Source organism: Sorex fumeus, unplaced genomic scaffold, assembly GCF_029834395.1.
Source record: "Sorex fumeus unplaced genomic scaffold, SorFum_2.1 ptg000050l, whole genome shotgun sequence".
NCBI lineage: Eukaryota > Metazoa > Chordata > Mammalia > Eulipotyphla > Soricidae > Sorex > Sorex fumeus.
Window position 1 is genome coordinate 15,181,158 of NW_026606107.1, and position 25,685 is coordinate 15,206,842.

Sequence of the window (25,685 nt, forward strand, 5' to 3'; positions counted from 1 at the left end):
GCTAGCAACACAATAGTAGTTGGAGACTGGCCCATATTCAAAAGACCAAAAGCAACTGGTGCTGACGCGTATGTGGAGAGAAAGGGACCCTCCTTCACTGCTGCTGGGAATGTGACCGGTTCGACCCTTTTGGAAAACAGTATGAACAATTCTCAAAAAATTAGAAATTGAGCTCCCATTTGACCCAGTAATACCACTCCTGGGAATATATCCCAGAGAGGCAAAAAGTATATTCAAAGTGACATATGCACTTGATTGTTTATTGCAGCACTCTTTAAAGTAGCCAGAATCTGGAAAAAACCTGAGTGCCCGAGAACAGATGACTGGATAAAGAAACTTTGGTACATTTACACAATGGAGTACTATGTAGCTGTTAGAAAAGAGGAAGTCATGAAATTCACATGCAAGTGGTACTTTATGGAAAGTATCATGTTAAGTGAAATGAGTCAGAAAGAGAGTGATAGACATAGAAAGATTGCTTTCATCTGGCGAACATAAAGTAACAAAATAGGAGACTATCACCCAAGAGTGGCCAAGATTAGTACCAGGAATATTGCTCCATGGCTTGAAGGCCAACCACACATGTTAGGGGGAAAGGGAGCTCAGATAGAGAAGGGAGTATCAAAACAAAGAGTGTTGGGAGGTTCCTCCCAGGATGGGAGAAGCATGCAGAAAGTTGACTATAGACCAAACATGATTGCCACTCAATGACACTTTTGCAAACTTCAACACCCAAAAGGAGAGAGTGAACAAAAGGGAATGCCCTGCCACAGAGGCAGGGGGGATGGGGGGATGGGGGGGAGGAGTGATACTGGGACCCGTGGTGGTGGAAAATGGGCACTGGTGGAGGGATGGGTACTTGATCATTGTATAACTGAAACCTAAGCACAAAAATTTGTAAGTCTGCAAATGTACCTCATGGTGTTTCACTAATAAAAATTTTAAAAAAAGTTCCATTAGCATTTTATTTATGTCTCTAAAGAATTCCATGGATATTTTTATAGGATCTACATTGAGTCTGTGTAGTGCATGGTAAAAATCAACATTTTGATAACATTAATCCTTCTAATACATGAACAAAGGATGTAGTTTTATTTCTTGTAGCAGATAGGGCGTTTGCCTTGCATGCCTACGCCTCTTTCGGGGAGCCTGGCAAGCTACCGAGATTATCTCGTCTGCACGGCAAAGCCTGGCAAGCTCCCTGTGACGTATTCAATATGCCAAACACTCCAACAACAAGTCTCAAAATGGAGACGTTACTGGGCCTGCTCAAGCAAATTGATGAACAACGGGAGGACAAGTGTGTACTAAATATTTTTAATTTTTATTTTCATCATGATTTACAACCTGATTTATAGTTGGTTTTAGTGATTTACAATGTTATTCATATTTGAGTTTAAGGAATGTAGTGTTACAGTGGGCTGTAGCGATAGCCCAGCGGGTAGGGCGTTTGCCTCACACACAGCCAACCCAGCTGACCCAGGTTCGATTCATCCACCCCTCTCAAAGAGCCTGGGAAGTTTCTGAGAGTATCTCCCCTGCACGGCAAAACATGGCAATCTACCCATGACGTATTCGATATACCAAACACATTAACAAGTTTCACAATGGAGACGTTACTTGGCCCCCTCAAGCAAATCTATGAACAATGGGAAGACAGTGCTACAGTCTTACAGTATAACAGTCCATCACCAGTGTCCACTTTCTCCCACCAGTTTCCCCAGGTTTCCTCCCACCCAGTACCTCTGTCTGCCTCTGATCGGCACATTTTTTTCATTTGGTTGTTGTAGTTTTGACCTCATGCTTTCAATGTTGCGTACTCTCTGTAGTTATATTTGAAGTGCACAGCTCCGGTACTGGATTTACCTGATGCCCCTGACCTCTGGCCCACATTACTTACCATTCAGTTCTTGGTACCCCGTCAATTTCTTTCCCTCCCAGTTCTTCTGCTTCCTATATTCTGGGATCCAGAGTAAATGAATCACCACCCATTTAGTAGCATGCATTTCTTCAACTAGTGGTTTTATGTATCACAGGTAAGTGAGATTTTCCTGTGTTTGCCTTTCTTCTGTCTTACTTCACATAACATGATATCCTTCAGATCCATTCTTGTTACAATAAATTTCATTATTTGTTGTAGCTGCATAGTATTCCATTGTCTTTGTAGTCCATACCATCATAGTCCACTCATCTGTCTTGGACACCTGACGGATATGTTGGTTAACATCCAGTTATTGAACTAAGTCCTGCGATGGATTATGGTTTATATATGCCCTGTTTAATGAATGTTTTTTTGTGTCCTCGGGGTAGATACTTAGAAGTGGAATTTCTTTACTGAGATATAATCATATTATTTTCCATAAAGGTTGAACCAGATGAAATTCCCATCACTCCTAAGAGTTCCTTTTCACCACATCCCCACCAACAAAGATGTTTCCTAGTATTTTTGATATGTCTTGTGCACTAGTGTGATATGATATCTCAATTGTGTCTTGATTTAGATACCCCTAATAATAAGTTATTATGAACACTTTATGTGATTATTGGCTATTTGTCTGTCTTCTTGAGAAAAGTGTCTTCAATTTCTCTAAATTTTGATAGGTTTTCTAAAAGTGTTTGTGGTAGTGGGGGCTGGTGCAATAGTACAGCAGGCAGGGAATTTGCCTTGCACGCAGTCCACCCGAGTTCAATTCAGAGTATTCCTTCTGGTCCCCTAAGCACCACCAGGAGTAATTCCTGAGTGCATCACCCCTATGAAATGCCGTGTGTAACCTAACAAGAAAATAAATAAATATGTAGTAGGGATTTCTTTTTCTATAGAAAGTTTTTCATGTCTTCCAATAAGCAGACTCCTGAAACCTTTATTTTTTTCTGTTTTTTTTTAGACTTATAAATTTTTGTGATTGGGTTTCAGTTATACAATGATCAAGTACCCATCCCTCCACCAGTGCCCATCCTCCCCCACTACGGGTCCTAGCATCCCTCCCACCCCCCTATCCCCCCCGTCACACCCTGCTGCTGTGGCAGGGCATTCCCCCTTGTTCTCTCTCTCTTCTTTTGGGTACTGTGTTTTGCCAGAGAGGAATTGAGTGGAAATCATGTTTGGTCTATAGACTACTTTTAGCATGTCTCTCCCACCCTGGGAGGGTCTTCACAACACCCTTTATTTTGTGCTCTCTTCTCTATCTGAGCTTCCTTCTCACCTAGCACATGTGGCTGGCCTTCAAGTCATGGAGCAAAATTCCTGGTACTAATCTGAGCCATTCCTGGGTGTTAGTCTCCCGTTTTGTTGCTTTATGTTCCCCAGATGAATGCAATCTTTCTGTGTCTATCCCACTCTTTCTGACTCATTTCGCTTAACATGATACTTTCCATGTAGTACCACTTGTATGTAAATTTCATAACTTCATCTTTTCTAACAGCTACATAGTACTCCATTGTGTAAATGTACCAAAGTTTCTTTAACCAGTCATCTGTTCTCGGGCACTCAGGTTTTTTTCCAGATTCTGGCTATTGTAAAGAGTGCTCCAATGAACAAATAATTGCAGATGTCACTTCGACTATACCTTTTTGACTCTCTGGGATATATTCCCAGAAGTGCTATAGCTGGGTCAAATGGGAGATCAAATTCTAATTTTTTGAGAATCGTCCATACTGTTTTCCAAAAGGGTTGGACCAGCCTGCATTCCCACCAGCAGTGAAGGAGGGTCCCTTTCTGGCCACATCCGCGCCAGCACCTGTTGCTTTTGTTCTTGTGGATGTGGGCCAGTCTCTGTGGTGTGAAATGATATCTCATTGTTGTTTTGATCTGCATCTCTCTGATGATTAGTGATGCAGAGCATTTTCTCATGTGCCTTTTTGCCATTCGGATTTCTTCTTTGTGAAAGTTTCTGTTCATTTCCTCGCCCCATTTTTTGATGGGGTTGGGTGATTTCTTCTTGTGTAGTTTAACCAGTACCTTGTATATCCTTGATATCAACCCCTTGTCGGATGTGTATTTGGTGAATATTCTTTCCCATTCTGTAGGCTGTCTTTGTATTTTGGTCACTGTTTCTTTTGAGGTGCAGAAGCTTCTTAGTTTAAGATAGTCCCATTTGTCTATCTCTGTTTTCACTTGCTCGGCCAGTGGCGTGACATCTTTGAAGATACCACTAACTTCAATATCGTGGAGAGTTTTGCCAATTTTGTCTTCAGTAAACATTATGGATTCCGGTCTGATGTTGAGGTCAAAAATCCATTTCGATCTTACTTTTGTGCATGGCGTTAGGCAGAGATCTGAGCCCACTTTTTTGCATGTAGCCGTCCAGTTTTGCCAGCACAATTTATTAAAGAGGCTTTCCCTGCTCCATTTCACTTTTCTTGCCCCCTTATCGAAGATTAGATGATTATATGTTTGGGAGGAGATGTCTTATCAAAGATTAGATGACCATATGCTTGTGGGAACATGTCAGTATAATTGACCCTGTTCCATTGGTCTGCAGCTCTACCTTTGTTCCAGTATCATGCTGTTTTAATTATTACTGCTTTGCAGTAGAGTTCGAAGTTAGGGAGGTTGATTCCTCCCATTTTCTTTTTCCCAAGAATTGCTTTAGCTATTCGTGGGGGCTTATTGTTCCATATGAATTTAAGCAGTGTTTGCTCCATTTCTTTGATCAATGCCATGGGTATACTAATAGGGATCACACTGAATTTATATAATGCTTTTGGAAGTATTGTTATTTTGATAATGTTAATTTTCCCAATCCATGAGCAGGGGATATATTTCCATTTCCTCGTGTCCTCTTTTATTTCCTGAAGTAGGGTTTTGTAGTTTTCTTTGTACAGTTCCTTTACTGCCTTAGTTAAACTGATTCCTCGGTAATTGACTTTATGGGGAAATATTGTGAACGGATTTTTTTATATGTCACTTTTTTCTCTCTCACTATTTGCATATAGGAAAGCTATGGACTTTTGGTATTGATTTTATCGCCTTCCACTTTACTATATAAGTCTTTTGTTTCTTGGAGTTTCTTGGTAGAGGTTTTATGATTCTTCAAGTATAGTATCATATCATCTGCAAATAGTGAGAGTTTGATTTCTTCCTTTCCTACCTGGGTGCCCTTAATATCTTTTTCTTGTCTAATCGCTATTGCAAATACTTCCAGTACTGTATTGAACAGCAGTGGAGAGAGTGGGTATCCTTGTCCCTGAGGCAGAAGGCTCTTAGTTTTGCCCCATTGAAGATGATGCTTGCTGTAGGCTTGTGGTAGATGGCTTTAACTATATTGAGGAAAGTCCCTTTTATTCCCATTTTGGAGAGGGTTTTCTTCATAAACGGGTGCTGGATCTTGTCAAATGCTTTCTTTGCATCTATTGATATGATCATTTGGTTTTTACCTTTTCTTTTGTTGATATGATGGATTATGTTGATTGATTTCCAAATGATAAACCATCCTTGCATTCCTGGAATGAATCCCACTTGGTCATGGTGTATGATCTTTTTGATGAGTTGTGGAATTATATTTGCTAATATTTTGATGAAGATCTTTGCATCTGTGTTCATCAGTGATAACGGCTTGTAGTTTTCTTTTTTTGTGGTGCCTTTGTTTCATTTTTGTATTAGAAATATATGGGCTTCAATGAAATTGTTTGGATTAGTTTCTGTTTCTATAATTTTTGGAAACATTTGAGAAGAGCTGGCAAAAGGTCCTCTTTAAATGTTTGGAAAAATTCACTAGTGAATCCATCTGGACCTGAGATTTTGTTTTTGGGAAGAATTTTGATTACAGTTTCAATTCTTTGATTTTAATACATCTATTTAGATACCCTATATCTTCTTGATTCAGCCTTGGGAGAATATACAAATCCAGGAATTTATCCATTCCTTCTAGGTTCTCTTCTTTTGTGGCATACAGACTTTCAAAGTAGTTTCGGATGATGTTTTGAATTTCTTTGCACTCTGTTGTGATATCCCCCTTCTCATTTCTGATTTGGTTTATTAGGGTTCTCTCTCTCTCTTTCTTTGTGAGTGTTGGTAGTGGTTTATCTATCTTATTTATTTTCTCGAAGAACCAGCTCTTGGTTACATTGATCTCTCGGATTGTTTTTTTTTTTTTGTTTCCTTGTCCTTAATTTCTGCTCTAAATTTTATGATTTCTTTCCTTCTGCCAGATTTGTGCTCCTTTTGTTGATCCTTTTCTAAGATCTTGAGCTGTAAAGTCAAGTTTTTTATATGGGCCCTTTCTTTCTTCCAGAGAAATGCTTGCAGAGCTGTAAATTTTCCCCTTAACAGGGCTTTCGCTGCATCCCATAGGTTCTGGTAGCTTGTGACTTCATTCTCATTTGTTTAAAGGTATCTTTTGATTTTGTCCTTGACTTCCTTCCTGATGCACTCGTTTTTCACCATTGAGTTGTTTAATTTCCAGGTGATTGATTTGGTTCTCCGTGTGTGTGTGTGTGTGTGTGTGTGTGTGTGTGTGTGAGTGTGTGTGTGTGAGTGTGTGTGTGTGTGAGAGAGAGATACACTTCTATCCCCAGTGCTTTGTGGTCTGAAAAGATTGTTGACATTCTTTCTATCTTCCTGGTTCTATTGAGATATATTTTGTGTCCTAGCACATGGTGTATTTTGGAGAAGGTTCCATGTGCACTTGAGAAGAAAGTGTACTCTTTTTTGGGGGGTATAAAGCCCTTTATAGGTCGATAAGCCCTCTCTCTTCTATTTCTACTTTCAAAGCCTATGTTTCCTTGTTGAGTTTCATTCTTGTTGAACTATACAGAGATGATAAGGTGATATTGAAATCACCGGCTACTACGCTGTTGCTAGTAATGTCCTCCTTAAAATTCATTAGCAGTTGTTTTAAATGTTTATCTGTTCCCTCATTAGGTGCATATACATTTAAGAGTGTGATTTCTTCCCGTTGTAGGTATCCCTTGATGAATTGAAAATGGCCTTCACTGTCCCTTCTAGTCTTTTTCAACCTGAAAATGATGTTATCGGATACTAGTTTTGCCACCCCAGCTTTTTTGAGTGAACTGTTTGCTTGCAGGATTGTTTTCCAACCTTTAACTTTGAGTCTGTGTTTGCTCTGACTGTTGAGATGAGTTTTTTGTAGGCATCAGAATGTTAGATTCTGTCTCTGAATCTATTTTGCTACACTGTGTCTTGTAATTGGTGAATTTAGACCATTGATGTTGAGAGAGATTATTGTTATGGGGTTTTGTGTCATCTTTCTATAAGGGTCTATTGTGCTTGTAGGTTTTGTCTTATCTTATAGTAGCCCCTTTAGCCCTTGTTTTAGGTTTGGTTTTTTCCTCTATGATGTACCTGTGCTGCTGTTTATCTAGAAAATGGTGTACAGTTCCTTCGAGTTTGAGTGAGAGTTTAGCTGGATAGAATATTCTTGGTGAAGCATTCATTTCAGTGAGTTTTTTCACTATATCCCTCCATTGCCTTCGGGCTTGAAGGGTTTCCTCTGATAGGTCTGCTGCGAATCTAAGGGGTGCTCCTTTGTATGTGATTTCCTTCTTTGACCTTGCTGCTTGCAGTATTGTATCTATATTGGCATCATCGCTCATTCTGACTAAAATATGTCTTGGAGTGTTTTTGTTAGGGTCTCTTTTAGCTGGCACCCTTCGAGCTCCTTGAACCTGAATGACTGCATTGTTGAGCTCTGGGGATTTTTAGCAATGATTTGTTTGACAATGGCTTTTTCATTGGGATTGTTTCCCTGAGTGTCTGGCACTCCTATGATTCTAATGTTGTTCCTCTTGGAATCATCTCCTAGGACTCTGATTCTCTCTAGAGCTATTTTGAGGTCCCTTGCCATTGTTTGTTGTTGCCTGTTGGCTTGGTGCAGCTGATCTTCCAGCTCCCTGATTCCATCTTCAGCTGTGGTCATTCTTCCTTTGAGGGCACAGACTGAGTTTTTTATTTCATCTATTGAATCTTTCATTTGAGACATTTCTGTGTGTAGCTTTCCAATTTCTGCTCTCATTTCTTCCTTTTTTTTTCTCAATTGTGCGATCCATTGTTTCTTTCATGTCCTCTTTCAATTTACTGGATATCTGTCTGACTGTTTCATTGAGTTCACTGCACATCTTCATGACTTCATATCTGAATTCTATCTCAGAGAGGTTCCTTAGGTGATTAGCACCTACTGAGGCTTCTGGAGTCTTTTCATCATCCTCTCCAAGTGGTGGGGATTTGTGTTGTTTATTCATGTTGGTGTGTAGGTTTAGGAAATATGATGTCACTATATATCTCCATATACTAAATTACCTGTGGCCGATTAAGGCTGCCTGCCTAAAAGTAAGCCATGCCCACTCCTACTGAAGCCACGCCCAGTTCTTAAGAGGCCACGCCCCCACAGGAACCTGGTGTGTGTGGGGGGTGAAAGCTGGGTTGTGGAGGACACTGGTAGAGCAGTGTTGGGGGCGAAGAGGGAGAGGCTCAGGTCCTCTTTTTTCTCAGGGTCCAAGAGGATGCCTGGGGCTTTCCAGTGCGAAAGCCAACTCCCTTATTCGAATGATGATGGATAGACTGACCTGGGTGCGAGGAGACCAGCGTAGCAGTATTGGGGGCGAAGAGGAAGAGGCTCAGGTCCGCTTTTGTCATTTTTTTCTTTTCTTCTTGTTTTTTTTATATATAGATATTTGTGTTGCTTTTGTAGATTGCCATATTAATATATGTTTATTGTGTCTTAGAATCTTTTTTCAGAGACTTTAGTGTTTTCCAAATATAGCAGCATTGAGGGCTAGGAAGAGGTCCTGGATGAGAAACAGGCTCTCAGAGAGTCCATCTTTCTCTTAACATGAGAGGAACATGACATGGGCGGAACTAGCTCTCACAGTATTAGGAGGGTCTTTTATTGGACATGGCACAGGTATTTAAGTTCAGGGCACACTCTTCCAGAGGGAAAAGGCTTCTACTCACCAGAAAGGGATCTCTCTGTGTGTAGTAACAAGTGTGCTGCTCATTTATGCCAGAAAGTCCATAGTTGTCTCAGATCTCAAAGAGAATCAAGGTGGCTCCTCACATGAGTGAAGTTTATCTTTTTTGGATTTAGTGTAGTACATAAGAGACTTGCACTAGAACTGTACTGCTTCCCTCGACATTCATATATATTGATAAGTTTTAAGTTATTCTGATGGATTAATATCTTAAGTAAAATATATTTTCCATACCTATTTTTTATCTCTTTCTCTATTTTTTTCTTTTTTTTTTTTATAAATCCAAGATGCTTGAAGATTGCTTAGAATGTATAGGTTCTTCCTGGCGGGCTCAGGGTACCTTATTGAGTACCGGGGATTCAACCTGGGTCAGCAGGCAAGCACTCTCACTGTTTGGTATTATTGTTTTGGCCCTGATTTCTTTCTGTCATTGGATGTATTTTATGGAATTCAAATATGGCTATCCCTCTCTCTCTCTTTTTTGGCTAACATATGACAGTATAATTGTTTTTCAGACCAGTATACCAAGCAGTGATTATCATGAAAATGTCAGATGTGTCTCTTTTAAGCAGTTGGATTGCATTTTCTTCATTTATCTGGTTCCACAGTGTCTTTAGATTGGAAATTTTAATGCATTGACATACAGTTAGATAATAAATTGGCATGATGGAACCTGTGATCATTTTATTTTTTAAACATTTTTTGGATTAATATTCTGTGGTTTATAATACTGTTAATTATGGTTTCTCTTGCACATAATTCAAACACCACAAGTATCACCTATTTTCTCCCTCCTCCCACAGATATAGTGACCCCTCTCTCTCCCAAGCACCCCAAGATCCCTCCTATCCAATTTCTTGCACACTCAGTTTTGTTGATCCTTTACTCATTATGATACTTGTGAACCTTTGTTGTAAATATGCTGTGTATACTTAAATCCCACAACTGAGATTATTCTGTATCTTTCCCTTGCCTTCTGAAAAAGTTCTCTTACCATGATATCCTCTTGTTCATCTATGTTGCTGCAAATTATATGATTTTATTCTTTCTTAAATATGTTTAGTATCCCATTGTATATATATGTCAGAACTTCTTGATCTGTTCATCTGCTGTTGAGTATTTGATTTGCTTTCATATCATGACTGTTGCATTAAGTGTGATGATGAACATAGGTGTGAATATACCCTTTTACATTAATGTTTCATTGTTTCAGATATAGATTCCAAGAATGGTATCTCTGGTTCATATGGTAATTCTGTTAAAATTTTTATGATAGATCTTCGTATGGTTTTCCATAAAAACTGAACCAGATGACGTTCCCACTAACAGTGGATAAGGGTTTCTTTCTCACCGCAACCCTACCAACACTGAGTATTTCCATACTTTGGAATATGTGACATACTCATAGGCATGGGGTATTATCTTGATTTGATTTGAATTTCCCTAATCGTGAGTGAAGATGAGCACTTTTACATATGCCTATTGGCTATGTATGTTTTCTTTGGGGAAATGTCAGCTCATCTCCTCACTCCATTTATGGATAGAGTCATTAAATTTTTTGTTGTTGGTATGAATGATGTTTATGGTTCATGTTGTAAAAAATTGTTTTCTCTTGCTCTGAGATAATGTGTTTCAAGATGATCACTTGGGATATTTGATAACTTGTACTTAGGTCAAGTAAGATAAGACTCAGGTCCAGAGTTTCGTAGGACTGTCAGTGGTTATGTAACTGATGTTTGGCTGACCTTGAGCATAATTAAGAATTATGATAATCTGTATCTTGAATTGCTATCATATTATAAATAACCCTGAATGGCTAAGCTTTTTTGATCACTTGATCACTTGACATCCCATTACTCATCGATCTGCTTGAGCGGGCACCAGCAACATCTCCATTCGTCCCTATTGTGTGCTAGTGTAGCCCAATGCCATCTGCTCGTTCCAGGAACACAAAGAGCATCAAACCGATCACTCAGGGTCTTGACGAAGAAGTCTGACCATCTCATAGGTGGGCGGCCACTTGATCTTTTGACATCCTGTGGAATCTAGTCGGTATCGGCTCTAGTCCAGTGGTCGTCTCCAAATCTCATTATGTGTCCAACCCATCTGATTTTCGACTCCTTGGCAAAGGGGAGAACGTCCCTGATTCTTGATTGTCAATGGAGATCAGAACTCCGGATTCTTTCTCTTATTTGAGTGAAGCAGGTTACTCCAAGCATAGCTCTTTCTATTCCTCTTTGGGAGACCAGAATAGCATTCTCATCCTGTTTTCATAGGGTCCATGTCTCTGGTAATGCAGGAAGAACAGTGGAATGGAAGAGATGTGCCTAGAGCTGGAGATTCTTCATCTTTTTAAGTATTTCTTCAAGGCAGCACTGCCCAGACAGGAGACTTCCCGAGGCGGAGGAGATAATTCATGAAGACAAGTGGAGTACTGAATTGGTATCTGAGGTTTCAGAAGAGGAACTGAAGAATTCTTCAGGCCCAGTTCCCAATTTACCCGAAGGAAACACAGTGGCATACACAATTCCCCAAAAGGAAGAATCTGGACCTGAGGTAGAAGTGGAAGACTCTGGTGAAAGCCTGGAAGACCTCATGGCCAAGATGAAGAATATGTAGTTCATAGACTGAGCTATGTTTGATTCCCTATGTCTATTCCTTTAAGATTTTATTTTTTTCTCTTGCAATTGAAAAGAATTATTTAAACAATGACAAAAACCTAGGACGATGTCAGCTGCTATGTAATTATCATGGAGTCCTACTCTGGGAAAATACTGTCACCTTGTGTTGGCCACTACAGGGCCTTTAACTGAAACTTAGGTTTCATTCTGGTAAGAAAATGTCAAATGATTACTGTATGCCATTATAAATCTAATGGAAGACTTATTAGAATGCCTTTGGGAAGGAGGGAGAGGGGCCAGTTGTCTGCAGCTTTATTTTCTTTCTAACTTTGTGGGCGTGGCCTAGGCCCTCGACCATAAAGTGGCATGTGGTCTCAGAGATGGACAGAAGGACCAAGTCTCTTCTCTTGGTTAGAGAGAGCAGCATTTGCTCACCTGATTTTCACTCAGCAGGAAAACTGCTTCTCACTATTAACCCAGGAAATGCTGAATTTGAAACAGTTAAACCTCCAAATAAAAATAATCTCTCAAATGTTTTCTCAGAAAATCTATGCTGAGGTAATAGTCACTGGAAAAGTTTGTAAACAAGTGAATTGTGTTTTCAGATATTTTATTTAAACTTGATCTGTAACTGGGTGCTGTCCTGGATAATAGTCATGAGGGAAGCCAGAGTCTGCTCTGTAGTGACCTCTTGTGGTTTTTCTCTGGATTTGCTTATAAGTATCATGAAGGCTTAGAAAACCTCAATAGAAATAAGTTCCCAATGATTTGGAGATGAAAGGCTGTGTTACCAGTAGACTGTTACTAATCTGTCTTATTTTTTGCTTTGTATGCATTGAATGTTAATTGGTGCCTCTAAGCGAAGGGGCGGCATTATTGAAAAAGATAAGTGCACTTTCCACTGATAAAATTTAAGTCCTAAGGACTGATTTTAGAAAGCCCTCGGTATTAGATATGTCCACAATACTCCTTTTGAGGTTCAGGCATCATATTGTGATGCTTATGTTTACAGTGAGTCAGGAAAGCAGGAGGTGAGGGCTTGTTTTTCTAACCTTGAAACCTATTTATATTGCCTTGATAAGTTACTTGCTGTTTGGTTTCTTGGTTTTTGTGTAGAGTATCCATTCAATAGTTTTTCTACTTACTCGAGATACTTTGAATTAAAACAAAATATCCCATAACTTTTATAAAATAATCTCATTCCATTGGATCCTCCGATACACTAATTTGGTCTAAGGATTTGCTTCTAGTTGAAAAAAAATGTGTATTTTTATAAAGTAAAAGTAAAGGCCCTCCCATTGATCATCGATTTGCTCGAGCGGGTCCAGTAACGTCTCCATTGGAGACTTTGTTGTTACTGTGTCTGGCATATCGAATACGTCACGGGGAGCTTGCCAGGCTAGAGCGATAGCACAGTGGTAGGGCGTTTGCCTTGCATGCAGCCAACATGGCCGACCCAAGTTCGATTCCTCCACCCCTCTCGGAGAGCCCGGCAAGCTACCGAGAGTACCTCGCCCGCACGGCAGAGCCTGGCAAGCTCCCCGTGACATATTCGATATGCCAAACACAGTAACAACAAAGTCTCCAATGGAGACGTTACTGGGCCCGCTCGAGCAAATAAAGTATAATGGCTCAAATTTACATCTTTTGCAATTTCCCCCATTATTGCTGCTTTACACTGTGGTGTCTTTGGTGACACTGTATCTCACCTAAGTTCTTGGTCGAATATTACTCTTTTTAAAAATAATTGGAATTGGATTATTTTATCGGAAAAAAATGCTCACTTTTGCAACCATAAAGTGTTCTCTCAGCTGTGCAAGCCTGCACACTTAAAAGGAACTGAATATGAGAATTTAATTTATCATTAAAAATTTACCACTGAATTTTATGTTATTTAGTAAAACAATCTTCAACATTTTTTAAAAAAAAAGTATTTCTTCGACACTCTTGAAGGGGTTCCAAGCTGCTCTCTTCCTCCTGCGCAACTCAAGTGTTAGGTCATTCGTCATGTTGACTTCTCGACCTAGGTACACATAACTGTTGCACTCAGAGATGTTCGTCCCCTTGAGAGTGAATGGAACATTAGGAATGAGACCATTTCTCATAAACATTGTCTTCGTGAGATTCAGCTGTAGTCTGACCTTTCCACACTCACGGTCAAAGCCATCCATCATTTGTGCCACTTGGCTGATGTTTGGTGTTATTAGAGCAATGTTATCAGCAAAGCGGAGGTGGTATAGTTGCTGACTGTCTATCTTCACTCCCGTTCCTTTCCATTCCAGTTGTCACATGACGTTCTCAAGGGTGGCACTGAAGAGTTTCGGTGAAATGATATCACCCTGCCAAACCCCTCTCTTAACGTCAATGATCACCTCCCTGTGGAATTGTGAGATCCTGGTAGCTATCTGTAATACAGCTCACAGAGGATCCTGATGTATTGACTTTGAACGCCCTGTTTGACTAGGACTTCAATGAACGCTTCAGTCTCAACAGAGTCAAAGGCCTTCTTTTAATCAATGAACGTTAGACAGAGCAGCATCTTGAACTCCTGAGAAACCTCAATGAGCTTTGTTATCCTGTGGATATGGTCGATTGTGCTAAATCTTTTTAGGGCAACCATCTTGCTCGCATGGTTATCCTTCATCTAGTGTTCTGTCAATTCTATTCAGGATGACTCGAGTGAACAGCTTGTAGACGACAGACAACAGGCAGATCGGGCGATAGTTGCCAATGTCATGGATGTCTCCCTTCTTGTACAGTAGTACTGTCCTGTTGGTTTTCCATTGGGATGGAACCTTGCATTCAGACAGGTAGTGTGTGAAGAGCCGAGCCAGTGTATTGATGAGTACTGATGGCAGGTTTTTCAGATGTTCCAGTCTGACCTTTTCTGGGCCAGGTGCTGTTCGCTTCTTTACCAATGAAATGGCGTGTCGGATTTCGGAAGGGAGAGCATTGGCAACAACATATCCATCCTGCAGAATTTGGTATGTGGGCAGGTGGACACGGCCACGTGATCCAGAAAACATCCTGGAGCATGGGGGTGGCTGGATAGTGGAGGTAGTGGAAGTCTGCCGGGCTTCTGGGAGCAGGCAGAGGATCTCTGTTCCCAGGTCCATTGAACCTGAAGTCCAATTCACAAGGCCAAGCTTTTTAATATTGGGAAATTTCAGGTAGTAATAAATGATTCTATATCACCAGTTTTCAGCAGTCAGCTACCTGCTCTGTGTATAAACAGCACTGTGTTTGCATAGGTAACCTGTATGGGCGATGACTGGATTTAATAGGTCGTTTGCATGTAAATCTCACTCTTCCTCTGAATTTGAATGCCCTCACCTAGTTATCTTGCATGAAGTTGACCCTGATTTGATTCCTGGTATGGTGTGAGTGTTGCTTGGATGTATACCTGACAGTGCCAGTAGTAAGCAATGGGAACTTCCCTGTGTGGACTGAACTCCCATCGTCCCCAAAAATATGTTAGAAATCTTTTGGGATCTATTCATATAGGTTCATATGCCTTTCACCCTTAGTATTTCAGTTTTCTTCTCTTCTGCTACTTATTCCTACTGTTTGTGTTTGTGTGGGGGGTTAACTTTTAAATTCTCTACTCTTAAATAATATCTGTGTGGAGTTTTTTTATGCTTTCTTTAATTCCTCCTCTAAGTGTTAGGATTTTCCCTTCCTCTTATTTTATTTCCTTAGGAAAGAATTTCATCAATAGAATTGTTGTTTGGAAGATTTCTCAGAGAGAAGCTCTGGAGTCTTTCAGTGATTTATTAAAGTCTCTATTCATGGGGGTGAATTCCTTTGTTATGGATGGTGCTGTATGAAGTCTAGCTATATGACAGTCCAAATTTGAATTAACCTGACCATCAATAGGGACTTCTGTCTTAAGTAGAATCTCTGCCTTTGACTGTATATTTGTGTGGAACTGAAATACAACTAGGAATATGTAGATAGAATTGCTCTGTACAAACTACAGCATTAAGGTCTAGCAGTCCTTGGTTCTGATCTAAATTCCAGTTGATAGTATTAGGCAGTAGATATGTGTCAAGGTCCAGCCTTACTGAACAACAGCTTAGAATCATTTTGATGTTTTTCCAATAGCTACAGTTCAACCAGCTTATGGTAGGGAGCAGGATGTGATAGTGTTTTTGCAAACTCCAGACACCCCAAAGCAATGATCCTATACTTTGAGCATGAAATTGGGAAACAAGAAAGTACAAAGCATAAAGCAGGAGTTAGAGCATTTCTCACAACATACCCAGTGGACACAATTTCATTTTAGGGTGACCACAATAATAAAGGAAAGGGGAAATTACTAGGAAGACTTCCCACAACTAGAAAATGCCTAAGCTTGTACGGACAGAGGAAAATATGATGAGAGCTTCCTTCTCCCACTACTATAAGATTTCTTACCTTAGATATATATTTCATCCTTATCATAGCTTATTGCCTTGCAGCTGTGGCAGTGTGCTTTTATTTCAATTAGATTTGTTTCTCTAACATTTTCAATGTTGTCTGTTAGATCCATGACTTATGCTGCAAAGTTTGTATTCAGTGGTCGTTTTTATATGTTTGTTTTGATTTCTGTGCCGTACCCAGCTGTGCTTTGGGCTTACTCTGGATTCTGAGTTCAGGAGTTATTTCTGGTGGGTTTGAGATGATATGGAGTGCCAAGGATTAAACTCTCTTGGGCTGCATGAAAGGCAAGCACCTTACTCACTCTTCAGCTCCAGTCATTAGGCTTTTAAATCTTTTATATTGATCTCTGTAGAGAGCCAGATTGTGTTGTATATTTTTTGAGTGTGTGAAGCACAATTTTTTTATTTGAAGAAATTTAATTACAGAAATGTGAGGAGAGGGAGGGGTGTTTAAGAAGGAACACAGGTGTCTCTGGAGTGCAATAAAGCCTTGGCTATAGATTTACTATGATTCCAGGAGGAATCCTATTATATACTTTTATCTGAAAACAAAATATTTTAGTGAAATATGTACTTTTGAATACTATTTCTAATGTAGGAACACTTTCAATGTTCTTAGTCATTTTTACATTATAACTATATGATATATTCTGTATGATTATTATACCAGTGAATATTGAAGTTGAATTTTTATCTTCAAAAGTTAATATCATTGCATCTTGTAAGTATAAACTGTGTTTTAACTTCTGTTTCCTGGTTTTAAGTCATCTTATATGATCTCTCTAATTATGAACTTTGAAAACTATGTTTTGCTTGTTCTTATAAAATATTTTGTAGCATTAATATATTTGTTATATCATGTTTTAAATTTAGAAATTATATAAACGAGAAGTTCAACCTCCTTTCAAACCTGCTTCTGGAAAACCTGATGATACGTTTTGTTTTGATCCAGAATTTACTGCAAAAACACCTAAAGGTAATGCATGTTAATGTATGGTACCAGTTAATGTATGAAATTTTTTATTTTCATTTTATAAAAACCCACTGAGACTAGGGAGAAGGTTCAAAGGATTGGGACCCTTACTTTGCATACAGTTATCACCTTTTTCTTGTCTGGCACCTCTATACTTCTTTGAGCTCAACACCCCACTCTACCCTGCCTGTCTGGTGTGTTTCCCTCCCTCCCATATAAAAATACAAACTAGTTAAAGTAAAATAGGTATTTTATGTTTCTAGAAGGTTATTTTGTCATCTCTAGAGGTGTTGATCTTTATACAATTTTGCCTGGATATCTTTCAATTGTATACCTTTATACAATTTTGCCTGGATACCTTTCAGTGAGAATACTCAGAGTGATAGTACAATGAATAGGATCCTTTCTTTTCATACAGCTGAACTGAGTTCAATCCCCACCACCCATTATGGTCCCCCAGGAGTGATCCCTGATCACAGAACCAAGAGAAAGCCCTGAGCACCACCAGTGTGGCCCACAAACAAACAAAAATCCTGATTTAAGTGAGAAATATTTATCCCACTTAAGGGAAGCAAGGACTAGAACAAATAAGGAATTTTTCCTTGTTTTAAAATTCTATTGATATGCTGATGATGGAGAGTAAGAAGAGATAAGATAGATATACCACTTTATTATACATTAAAAATTAATGTTACTGGGTTTACTTTTAGCAACATCAGTTTCACACTGTTATGAAACAAAAATTGGGTTCTATGATGTACTAAGGTGTGAGGATGCTGTATTGAACAGAAAATACAAAATGGTTTATCAACAAGGAGTTTATATTGTGGGGATGCAGACAAAACATAATAAATAATTTAGTATTTATTAAAGGTAGCATTTTACTGTTTACTCTATGTTGTAATATATGCTGACATTTTATATTATATTTATCTGTGTTTCAAAATAAATATAACTACTTGGACATTAGATTCTCCCGGTTTGCCAGCCAGTGCTAATGCTCATCAGCTCTTCAAAGGATTCAGCTTTGTTGCAACTTCTATTGCTGAAGAAAATAAAATCACAGCTATGACAAGTGCAAATGTTTTGCCATTCTTTCAGGTAAATTGCATTTTATCAATTTTTTCAGTTTAGGGATGATTATTTCTTTCAGTTACTGAAATTGGATTTTATCATCTTATTTATTTTTATTATTTCCCCCCGCCATTCTCCTTCAAGTTGTTTGTTGATAGTTTCGTTGTGTTGACCAGAAGTTGCACACATGCCTGGCTGTGGTTCTTTGATTTTGTAAATTGTGATACTCACCTGGTATCACATTTCAGGTTGTGGTGCTTGCATATTTAGCCACAGTGTTCACTGTGGTTTCCACTCCTTTAGTCAAGATGTTTGAAAACATACAGGTGTTCTCACTATTTTCACACACAAGTTATGTTGATAGTGCTTGCCAGAGCTCACTCTAATAATAAAATACATATTTACCTGGAGTCACACTTCCTAGCTATAGTGTTCATATATCTATTTAGTTATTGATGTTTGCTGGAATTCATTCTCCTTTGTAATGCTAACCCATACTTGACTATGGTGTGTCCAGGAATTGATTGTGATGCAGAGAATTCCAAACAGCAAAGCCACTAGGTTCAAAGAACAGAGCTGTAAGTATCATGCTGAGCACATGTAGACAGGATGAATTTAAACTTGTGCCTATACATTTGCACAACTTGTTATTCTAAACCACTGCAGCATTCCTCCACAACCTGTACTCTCAGCTATGTTAGGGGTAAAAAAGATAGTACAACACTCAAGACACTTGTCTTCAAGTCTACTGACCCTTATTTGATTCCCAGCAATCCATGTGGTTCTTTGAGCATGTCAGGAGATATCCTTGAGCACAGAGCAAGAAATAAGCCCTGAGAACCCCTGGATGTGACTGACAAACCAAAAAGATAAAACAAAAATTATGTATAAACTTTTAATTTGTTCTCTATGTATAATAGTCAATGAAAAATGCCTTTATGTAATAGGGGGAAAAGCAGATAGGAACTTTAATTGCGTTTACATAGCATATTTTTGAAAGAAAATGTAAGGTTGGTATATAAGTAATTCGTTTTTTGTGTTGGCTTTAGGTATCTGGAAAACTTAGTTTCAAGGATCAAAATTTGCTGAACCCATTACTTAATATAAAAATATTCTTTTGAATGAATTATTCTTGTTTTTAAAGATTTAGGATGAATGTATTTTATTTTACTTTTTTACACAAAAACCAAGATTAATGGAAATGCTGCAAAATTTGGTGACGTATATGAATTGAAAGAAGATATTGGTGTTGGCTCTTATTCTGTGTGTAAACGGTGCATTCATACAGCTACGAACATGGAATTTGCAGTGAAGGTATTGTTTTTAAACCTAATCTTTTTTTTAATTTTTGCAGAGGGGAGGTGGTAAACCCACTAGTGCTTAGGGGCTACTCCTAGTTCTTTGCTCTTGGGCCTCTCCTGGTAATACTTGGGGGGCCATGTTTGGTGCCAGGGATCAAACCAGTGTCAGCATGTGCAAGACAACCAGGTGTCTTAATACCTGTGCTATTATTCTGATTCTTAACCTTTTTTGTTGTCACTGCTCTTTCTTATGCAAGTTGAATGATACCTTACATGACAGTTCTTTCAGTAGAGCAATTGGAGACAGCAAAGATTATCAGGAAGAAATACTGAGACTTAATGTTTTTTGTTGTTGTGTTTTTGTTGTTGTGTTTTGTTGTTTCTTTTTTTCTTTTTTCTTTTGGCCCTTATCTGGCTGTGCTCAGGGCTTACTCCTGGCTTTGTGCTCAGAGATCATTCCTGGTGGTACTTGGAAGATCACATGTGGTGCTGGGGATCCAATTGGAGGTGGCCATGTGCAAGGCAAGCGCCTAAACCCCTGTACTATGTCTCCAGACCCAAGACTCAATATTTTATGTTGAATTTCTTTACAAGAGTTTCTTTTGCAGCAGAAATATATTTCATGAATTCATGCTTTTGAGTAGTTTTACTTTAATAGAGTATATTAAGATTGACCAACTGACAATTAACATCACTTTAGGGTCATATTATCAGTTAAGTACAACTTCAGCTTAGTGGATAAAAACTAAACAGTGCTTCATTATTCATTGTTAAGTATAAGTTATAGGAAAATTTAAGTAGATAAAACAATGTAAAATAAATATAACTCAATTTTTAAGAATTTTGTTAAAATACAAGCAAATTTAAAATCTTTGACACATTTTTAGTAAGGACAATCTTGTTTCCTCTGAGATTCTTCTTTTCTTCTTAGATCATTGAAAAAAGTAAGAGAGACCCTTCAGAAGAAATTGAAATTTTGATGCGCTATGGACAACATCCCAACATTATTACTTTAAAAGATGTAGGTATTTAAAAATATGTGTAGCAGCTAAGTGAATGAGGCTATGACTCTGCAATTTATTTTTTATTAAAACTTATCATATGTGTCATACACTTTTAATACACTAAGTCACAAGACCCTTATGATATTATATTTCTCCCCTTCTTGCAGAACTTCAGAAAGGAACTATATTAAATGGCAAATGAGAATGTGTTCATTTTTCAAATATATTTAAACTAGTTAACTATTATTATTACCAATATCTTTATTCTGTCATATTACTATCTATAGCTATTAGAAGATTTAGGAGTCTGGTAATTTTCCAAATGCCTGTAGAATTATGATTCTTGAGGAAAATAAATTAACCTATGTAGGGACGGATACAGAATGATGTTTCTTATATGTGGGATACAAAGAAATAGTAAGGGAATAACCAATGCCCGAGGTAACAGAATCTGAGAAGTGATCTACAAAACTCAGCTTAACATGGTGAAGGTACACTGAGATAATGGTGGAAAAAAGCAGTCACTCTGCTGTTGTGTCGTATGCGTGAAACTCTATAATTAACATTATTGTAAATCACAGTGCCTAAAAATTTAAAATAATGAAAAAATTAATATATATAATTTATATTGACACATGTTATAGAATTATGAATTTTCATATAAGAAAACAACATTCTCTTTAGAGAAAATAAGCCTTCACCTTATTTTATTTCTTATGATACAATGTATGATTTATTATCTTTAACCAATAGTGTATATTTACATAAACATATAAATGATTTTGATAGAAATAACATGTAATGTTTGCCTTAATGTGTATTTGATGAAAAGAGGCTATCCAGTTGACCATATTCTCAAATAAAAAAATAGAATAATGTGAAAATGTTACAGTTTTTCTCTCTTGGTTTTACCTTTTCTTTTAGGGGGTAGGTTGTCTAATGCCCCACTTGGGCCTGTGGTTCACTAGAGTTCCCTGTGGTATGAGGGAAAAGCCAGGCTCCCCTGGATATATGCTTGGGGGCCTCCAGGACCAAATGAAAAAGTGCTTGGGGAATCTTAGGATTCCAGGGATGGAGCCTAAGTTAACCACATGCAAAGCATATATTATCTGTAATATCTGCAATAAATCTCTGTTCATATAAATTATTTTAATAAGTATGGCATTTTAATATTTTCAGAGTCAAGCTAGAATGCAGTTATATTTTCTTTCAATTTGTGAGTTTTTATGAGTTTTTTTACATGACATCTATGTATAGTATCTCTCTCTATATATATATATTGCGTACTCCAATTAAAAAGGGTATACTGCTTATTTATTCTTCTTGATATAATAATATAGTATTTGAAATCAACAAGCATTTAGGGTATCATGTCAAATAATGGGCTGAATAAGAAATACAATAAAAATAATGCAAAAGTGTGATTACTATTTTCATGCAAAATCTATTGGTTATAATACAATTTAAAGTGAGACATATAATTTGAAACAGATTTATGTTTATGTTTATTTATATCATTTGATGAAATGGGCTTGAGCGATAGCACAGCGGTAGGGCGTTTGCCTTACAAGCGGCCAACATGGCCGACCAAAGTTCGATTCCTTCACCCCTCTCGGAGAGCCTGGCAAGCTACCGAGAGTATTCGATATGCCAAACACAGTAACAACAAAGTCTCCAATGGAGACGTTACTGGGCCCGCTCGAGCAAATCGATGATCAACGGGAGGGCCTTATTTGATGAAATATAATATGCAACTTTGAAAATTAATATAATTTTATGTTGAATTTGGTCTCACAGAACTGTGCATTCCTTAGCCAGTTCTATCTACATTATACATTGGATTTTATTAATAGTAAAGCAATAATGTCTTTTTCAATGCTAGAGGTTCACAAAAAAGCCAAGTAAATATAATTTAAATGTTTTAAGACTGTAAGTATTAATATTTTTAAATATATTCTTTTTTAGGTCTATGATGATGGAAGATACGTTTTCCTTGTTACAGATTTGATGAAAGGAGGAGAACTACTTGACCGTATTCTCAAACAAAAATGTTTCTCAGAACAGGAAGCAGGTCATGTTCTGTTTGTAATAACTAAGACAGTTGACTACCTTCATTGTCAAGGAGTAAGTTATAGTTGTATTTTTATATATAACTTAAGTTAGAGTTATAGTTATATTTTACTCTTAAATTCTGGAAATATATAATATGTTGATAATATAATATATTATAAATATTATTTATATATTATATATAATATCATCTGAAATGAATTGATTTTTATTACATATTTAAAACTTTTTGAGACGCTAATTTACAGTGGGCTGGAGCAATAGCACAGCAGTAGGGCATTTGTCTTGTGCACAGCTGACCCAGCCGAGCCGGGTTCGATTCCTCCGCCCCTCTCAGAGAGCCCGGCAAGCTACCAAGAGTATCTCGCCTGCATGGCAAAGCCTGGCAAGCTACTCGTGACGTATTCAGTATGCCAAACACAGTAACAACAAGTCTCATGATGGAGACATTACTGGGCCCGCTTGAGCAAATCGATGAACAATGGGAAGAGAGTTGTAGTTAATTTACAGTAATGTTAACAATAAGATTTCACGCAGACAATATTCCAAACCCACATGCTCTACCATTGTGCCCTCATATACATACATACATGTATATTTATGTGCATATGTATTTTTTGTTGTTGGGTGCACACCCAGGGTGAATCTTGGCTGTATGCTTAGGAATCATTCCTGGTGGGGTTATGGGACCATATAGGATACCAGGGATCGAACATGGGTTGGCTGTGTGCAAGGCAAGCACCCTACTTGCTGTTCTGTCTTTCTGGCCCATATTTTATAGAGAATATCTTCTCAAAATTGGACAAGCATTATTTTTAAAGCTTTATTATTGAGAAAACATCTTTTTCTGGAAATATATTAGTTTAAAATATTTAACTTCACAAACACTTAAATATAAAAATCCTATTATTTCATTTTTTTATACTTAAGGTTGTTCATCGTGATCTTAAGCCTAGTAATATTTTATATATGGATGAATCAGCCAATGCAGATTCCATTAAGATCTGTGATTTTGGATTTGCAAAACAACTTCGAGGAGAAAATGGACTTCTTTTAACTCCATGTTATACTGCAAACTTTGTAGCACCAGAGGTATTCATTAAAACTTAATGTGATATAATGATTTTAAGGTAGGTAGGTAAAAGCATCACCTACTATGAAACTCTTAGTAACTAGAATCTTGAAGCCAAACTCAAAAGAAATAATCAGATTATTTGATTCTGATTAGTTATATATATTAGTTTTTTAGAAGAATACCCTTTTAGACTTGGTGGGTGAAGTAGAGGAAACCAAAACTCAACATACTGTATTATTTTATATGAAGAAAATAAATTTCAACTTGCTTAAATTACTTGTTCAAAACCAGTACTAACTTAGATACAGAACCAGAATATATTTCTATATATTTGGTGTTTTATTGCTTAGTGTTATACAGAACAATTAGGGCTTGTCCTGGAATATCAATCTACATCTCTCTTAAATTTTTAAAATTGTATCACTGTGAAATAGACCATTATAAGCTATACATGATTGGGTTTTAGTCATGCAATGTTTCAAGACTCATCCCTTTGTCACTGTACATTTCTCACCACCAATGTATTCAGTTTCCTTCCCAACACATTCCTAAACACACCTGCTGTCTGACACTATGGCAGGCACATTTTTCTTTCTCTCCTTTTGTACATGATGGTTTGCAATACAGGTGCTAAGAGGTTATGATGTTTTTCCGGGTGTTTAGTATTTTTATTGGGAGGTACAGCTGTAGTAGCTTTTTTAAAAAACTGGGTGACAGTTTTGGGATGTGGATGTGACTTCTGGGGCTTCTGGAAGTATAGAAAGGTGGGGGAAGGTAGCCCATTCTGACCCTGAGAAAGCCTTGAGAGTTCAGTCACAACATCCACAAACCTGAATTTTCAGCAGATTCATATCTCAGTGAGGTCTGTTTCAAGACAGTGGAGTCAGCTTGGGTCATGACAGCGATTTCGATTTTTGATTCTGATGAGTTATATGTATTAGTTCCTGATTGTGGAAGCACGTAACTATGGGGGCCTCTGGGTGGACACTGAGCTAACGTGTCCTCCTTCATTGTACCCTGGGTTATTCAGCCTTGTGCAGGTTCGAGATTAACTGAGGCGTTTGATCTTTTGAGATTTATTTATAGGTATCTGAAGCAAGGCTGTTAAAAGAGCTTATGTGATGCTGCTAGAATTGGTTCATAGGGGTGACTGCCTAGATTTCCAGAAGTCTAGGGAAGTAGTGGAGGTAGTCCATTCTGACTCCAAGAAAGTCTGGAGATTTCGGTCACAAAACCTATATACCCAAGTTTTCAGCTGGTTAATAATGCAGTGAGGTCCATCCCAAGGTGTTGGTGTGTAGCCAGGGGAGATATTGGATTCTGGGAGGAAGAAGTGTCCAGAGATTCTGTTTGAACAGGCATTGGGCTAACCTACCCCCTTCTAATATTTCCCGAGTTGTTCATCCTTGCAGTGGTCCCAGGATAACTGTGGCTTTTGATCTCTTTCGAGATGTATGAGTCTCTGAATCAAGGCCGATAAATGAGCTTGTATAGCTGAGCAAGAGGTGGTTTCTGGGCATGTCTCCTATGTCTCTTTTGGCAGTTTAGTTTATCAGAAAACTTGGTCCTGAGTTTTTGGAGTCTGGCCAGATGCATAGCAGCGATGTTGGGAGTATCAGGAAACCCAAGGGCATGATCGGATTGCCAGTGAACTTGCCCCACAGGTCCAGGTGCTGCACCCTCCAGGACCCAGTGGAAACAGCAGCAGTGACCCCAAGCAGAGACTGGGACCAGAAACAGGGCTGCTACCATTGGCAGCTTGGGTGTCCCAGGCAGGCTGGAACCACCAGTCCAGCAGAACCTGACCAGGGAGTGCATGTCTTAATCTTTTACAGTTGGCACTTAGGGAGATCCTCTTACATAATATGCTGCAAGCAGCATGGACTGGTAGGAGTAAGAAGGGGTAGTGGGACTTCCTGCCAGCAACTTGCCACTGGGGCCCCATGGTGGGAACCCGGAGTGGCCCCCGACTTCAGTACACACATTCCATGGTGCTGCTGAGTTGGACCTAAAGAGCTTTATTCAGTAACTTTAAAACTCTGCCACAGCCCATAGCACTGAGAGGCCCAGACCAGTGGTAGGTCCACCCTCTGGGTGCCACACTGCCATCCTCACAGGTTCCACTCACCGAAGGTGCTCCGCTCTTGGCAACCCACCGGTTTCTTTTAATAGCACTTTCCCTAAAACATAATATTCAAGGGTAGCCCACTTTCATGCA

The 25,685-nt window shown here is 38.4% G+C and overlaps 1 protein-coding gene across 5 annotated transcripts in view; it reads left to right on the plus strand.

The window, feature by feature from the left end:
* The window catches only part of RPS6KA6 (ribosomal protein S6 kinase A6), a 245,187-nt gene that overhangs the window by 160,356 nt on the left and 59,146 nt on the right, over positions 1-25,685 (plus strand). For 3 of the 5 annotated variants that reach the window (XM_056124119.1, XM_056124123.1, XM_056124124.1), the window contains 6 exons: positions 16,844-16,946; positions 17,914-18,044; positions 19,209-19,331; positions 20,250-20,339; positions 22,288-22,446; positions 23,323-23,484. In XM_056124119.1, the coding sequence (XP_055980094.1) occupies positions 16,844-16,946; positions 17,914-18,044; positions 19,209-19,331; positions 20,250-20,339; positions 22,288-22,446; positions 23,323-23,484 (768 nt within the window). The remainder of the gene's footprint in view (positions 1-16,843; positions 16,947-17,913; positions 18,045-19,208; positions 19,332-20,249; positions 20,340-22,287; positions 22,447-23,322; positions 23,485-25,685) is intronic. The other 2 variants (XM_056124120.1, XM_056124121.1) reach the window with 2 other exon arrangements.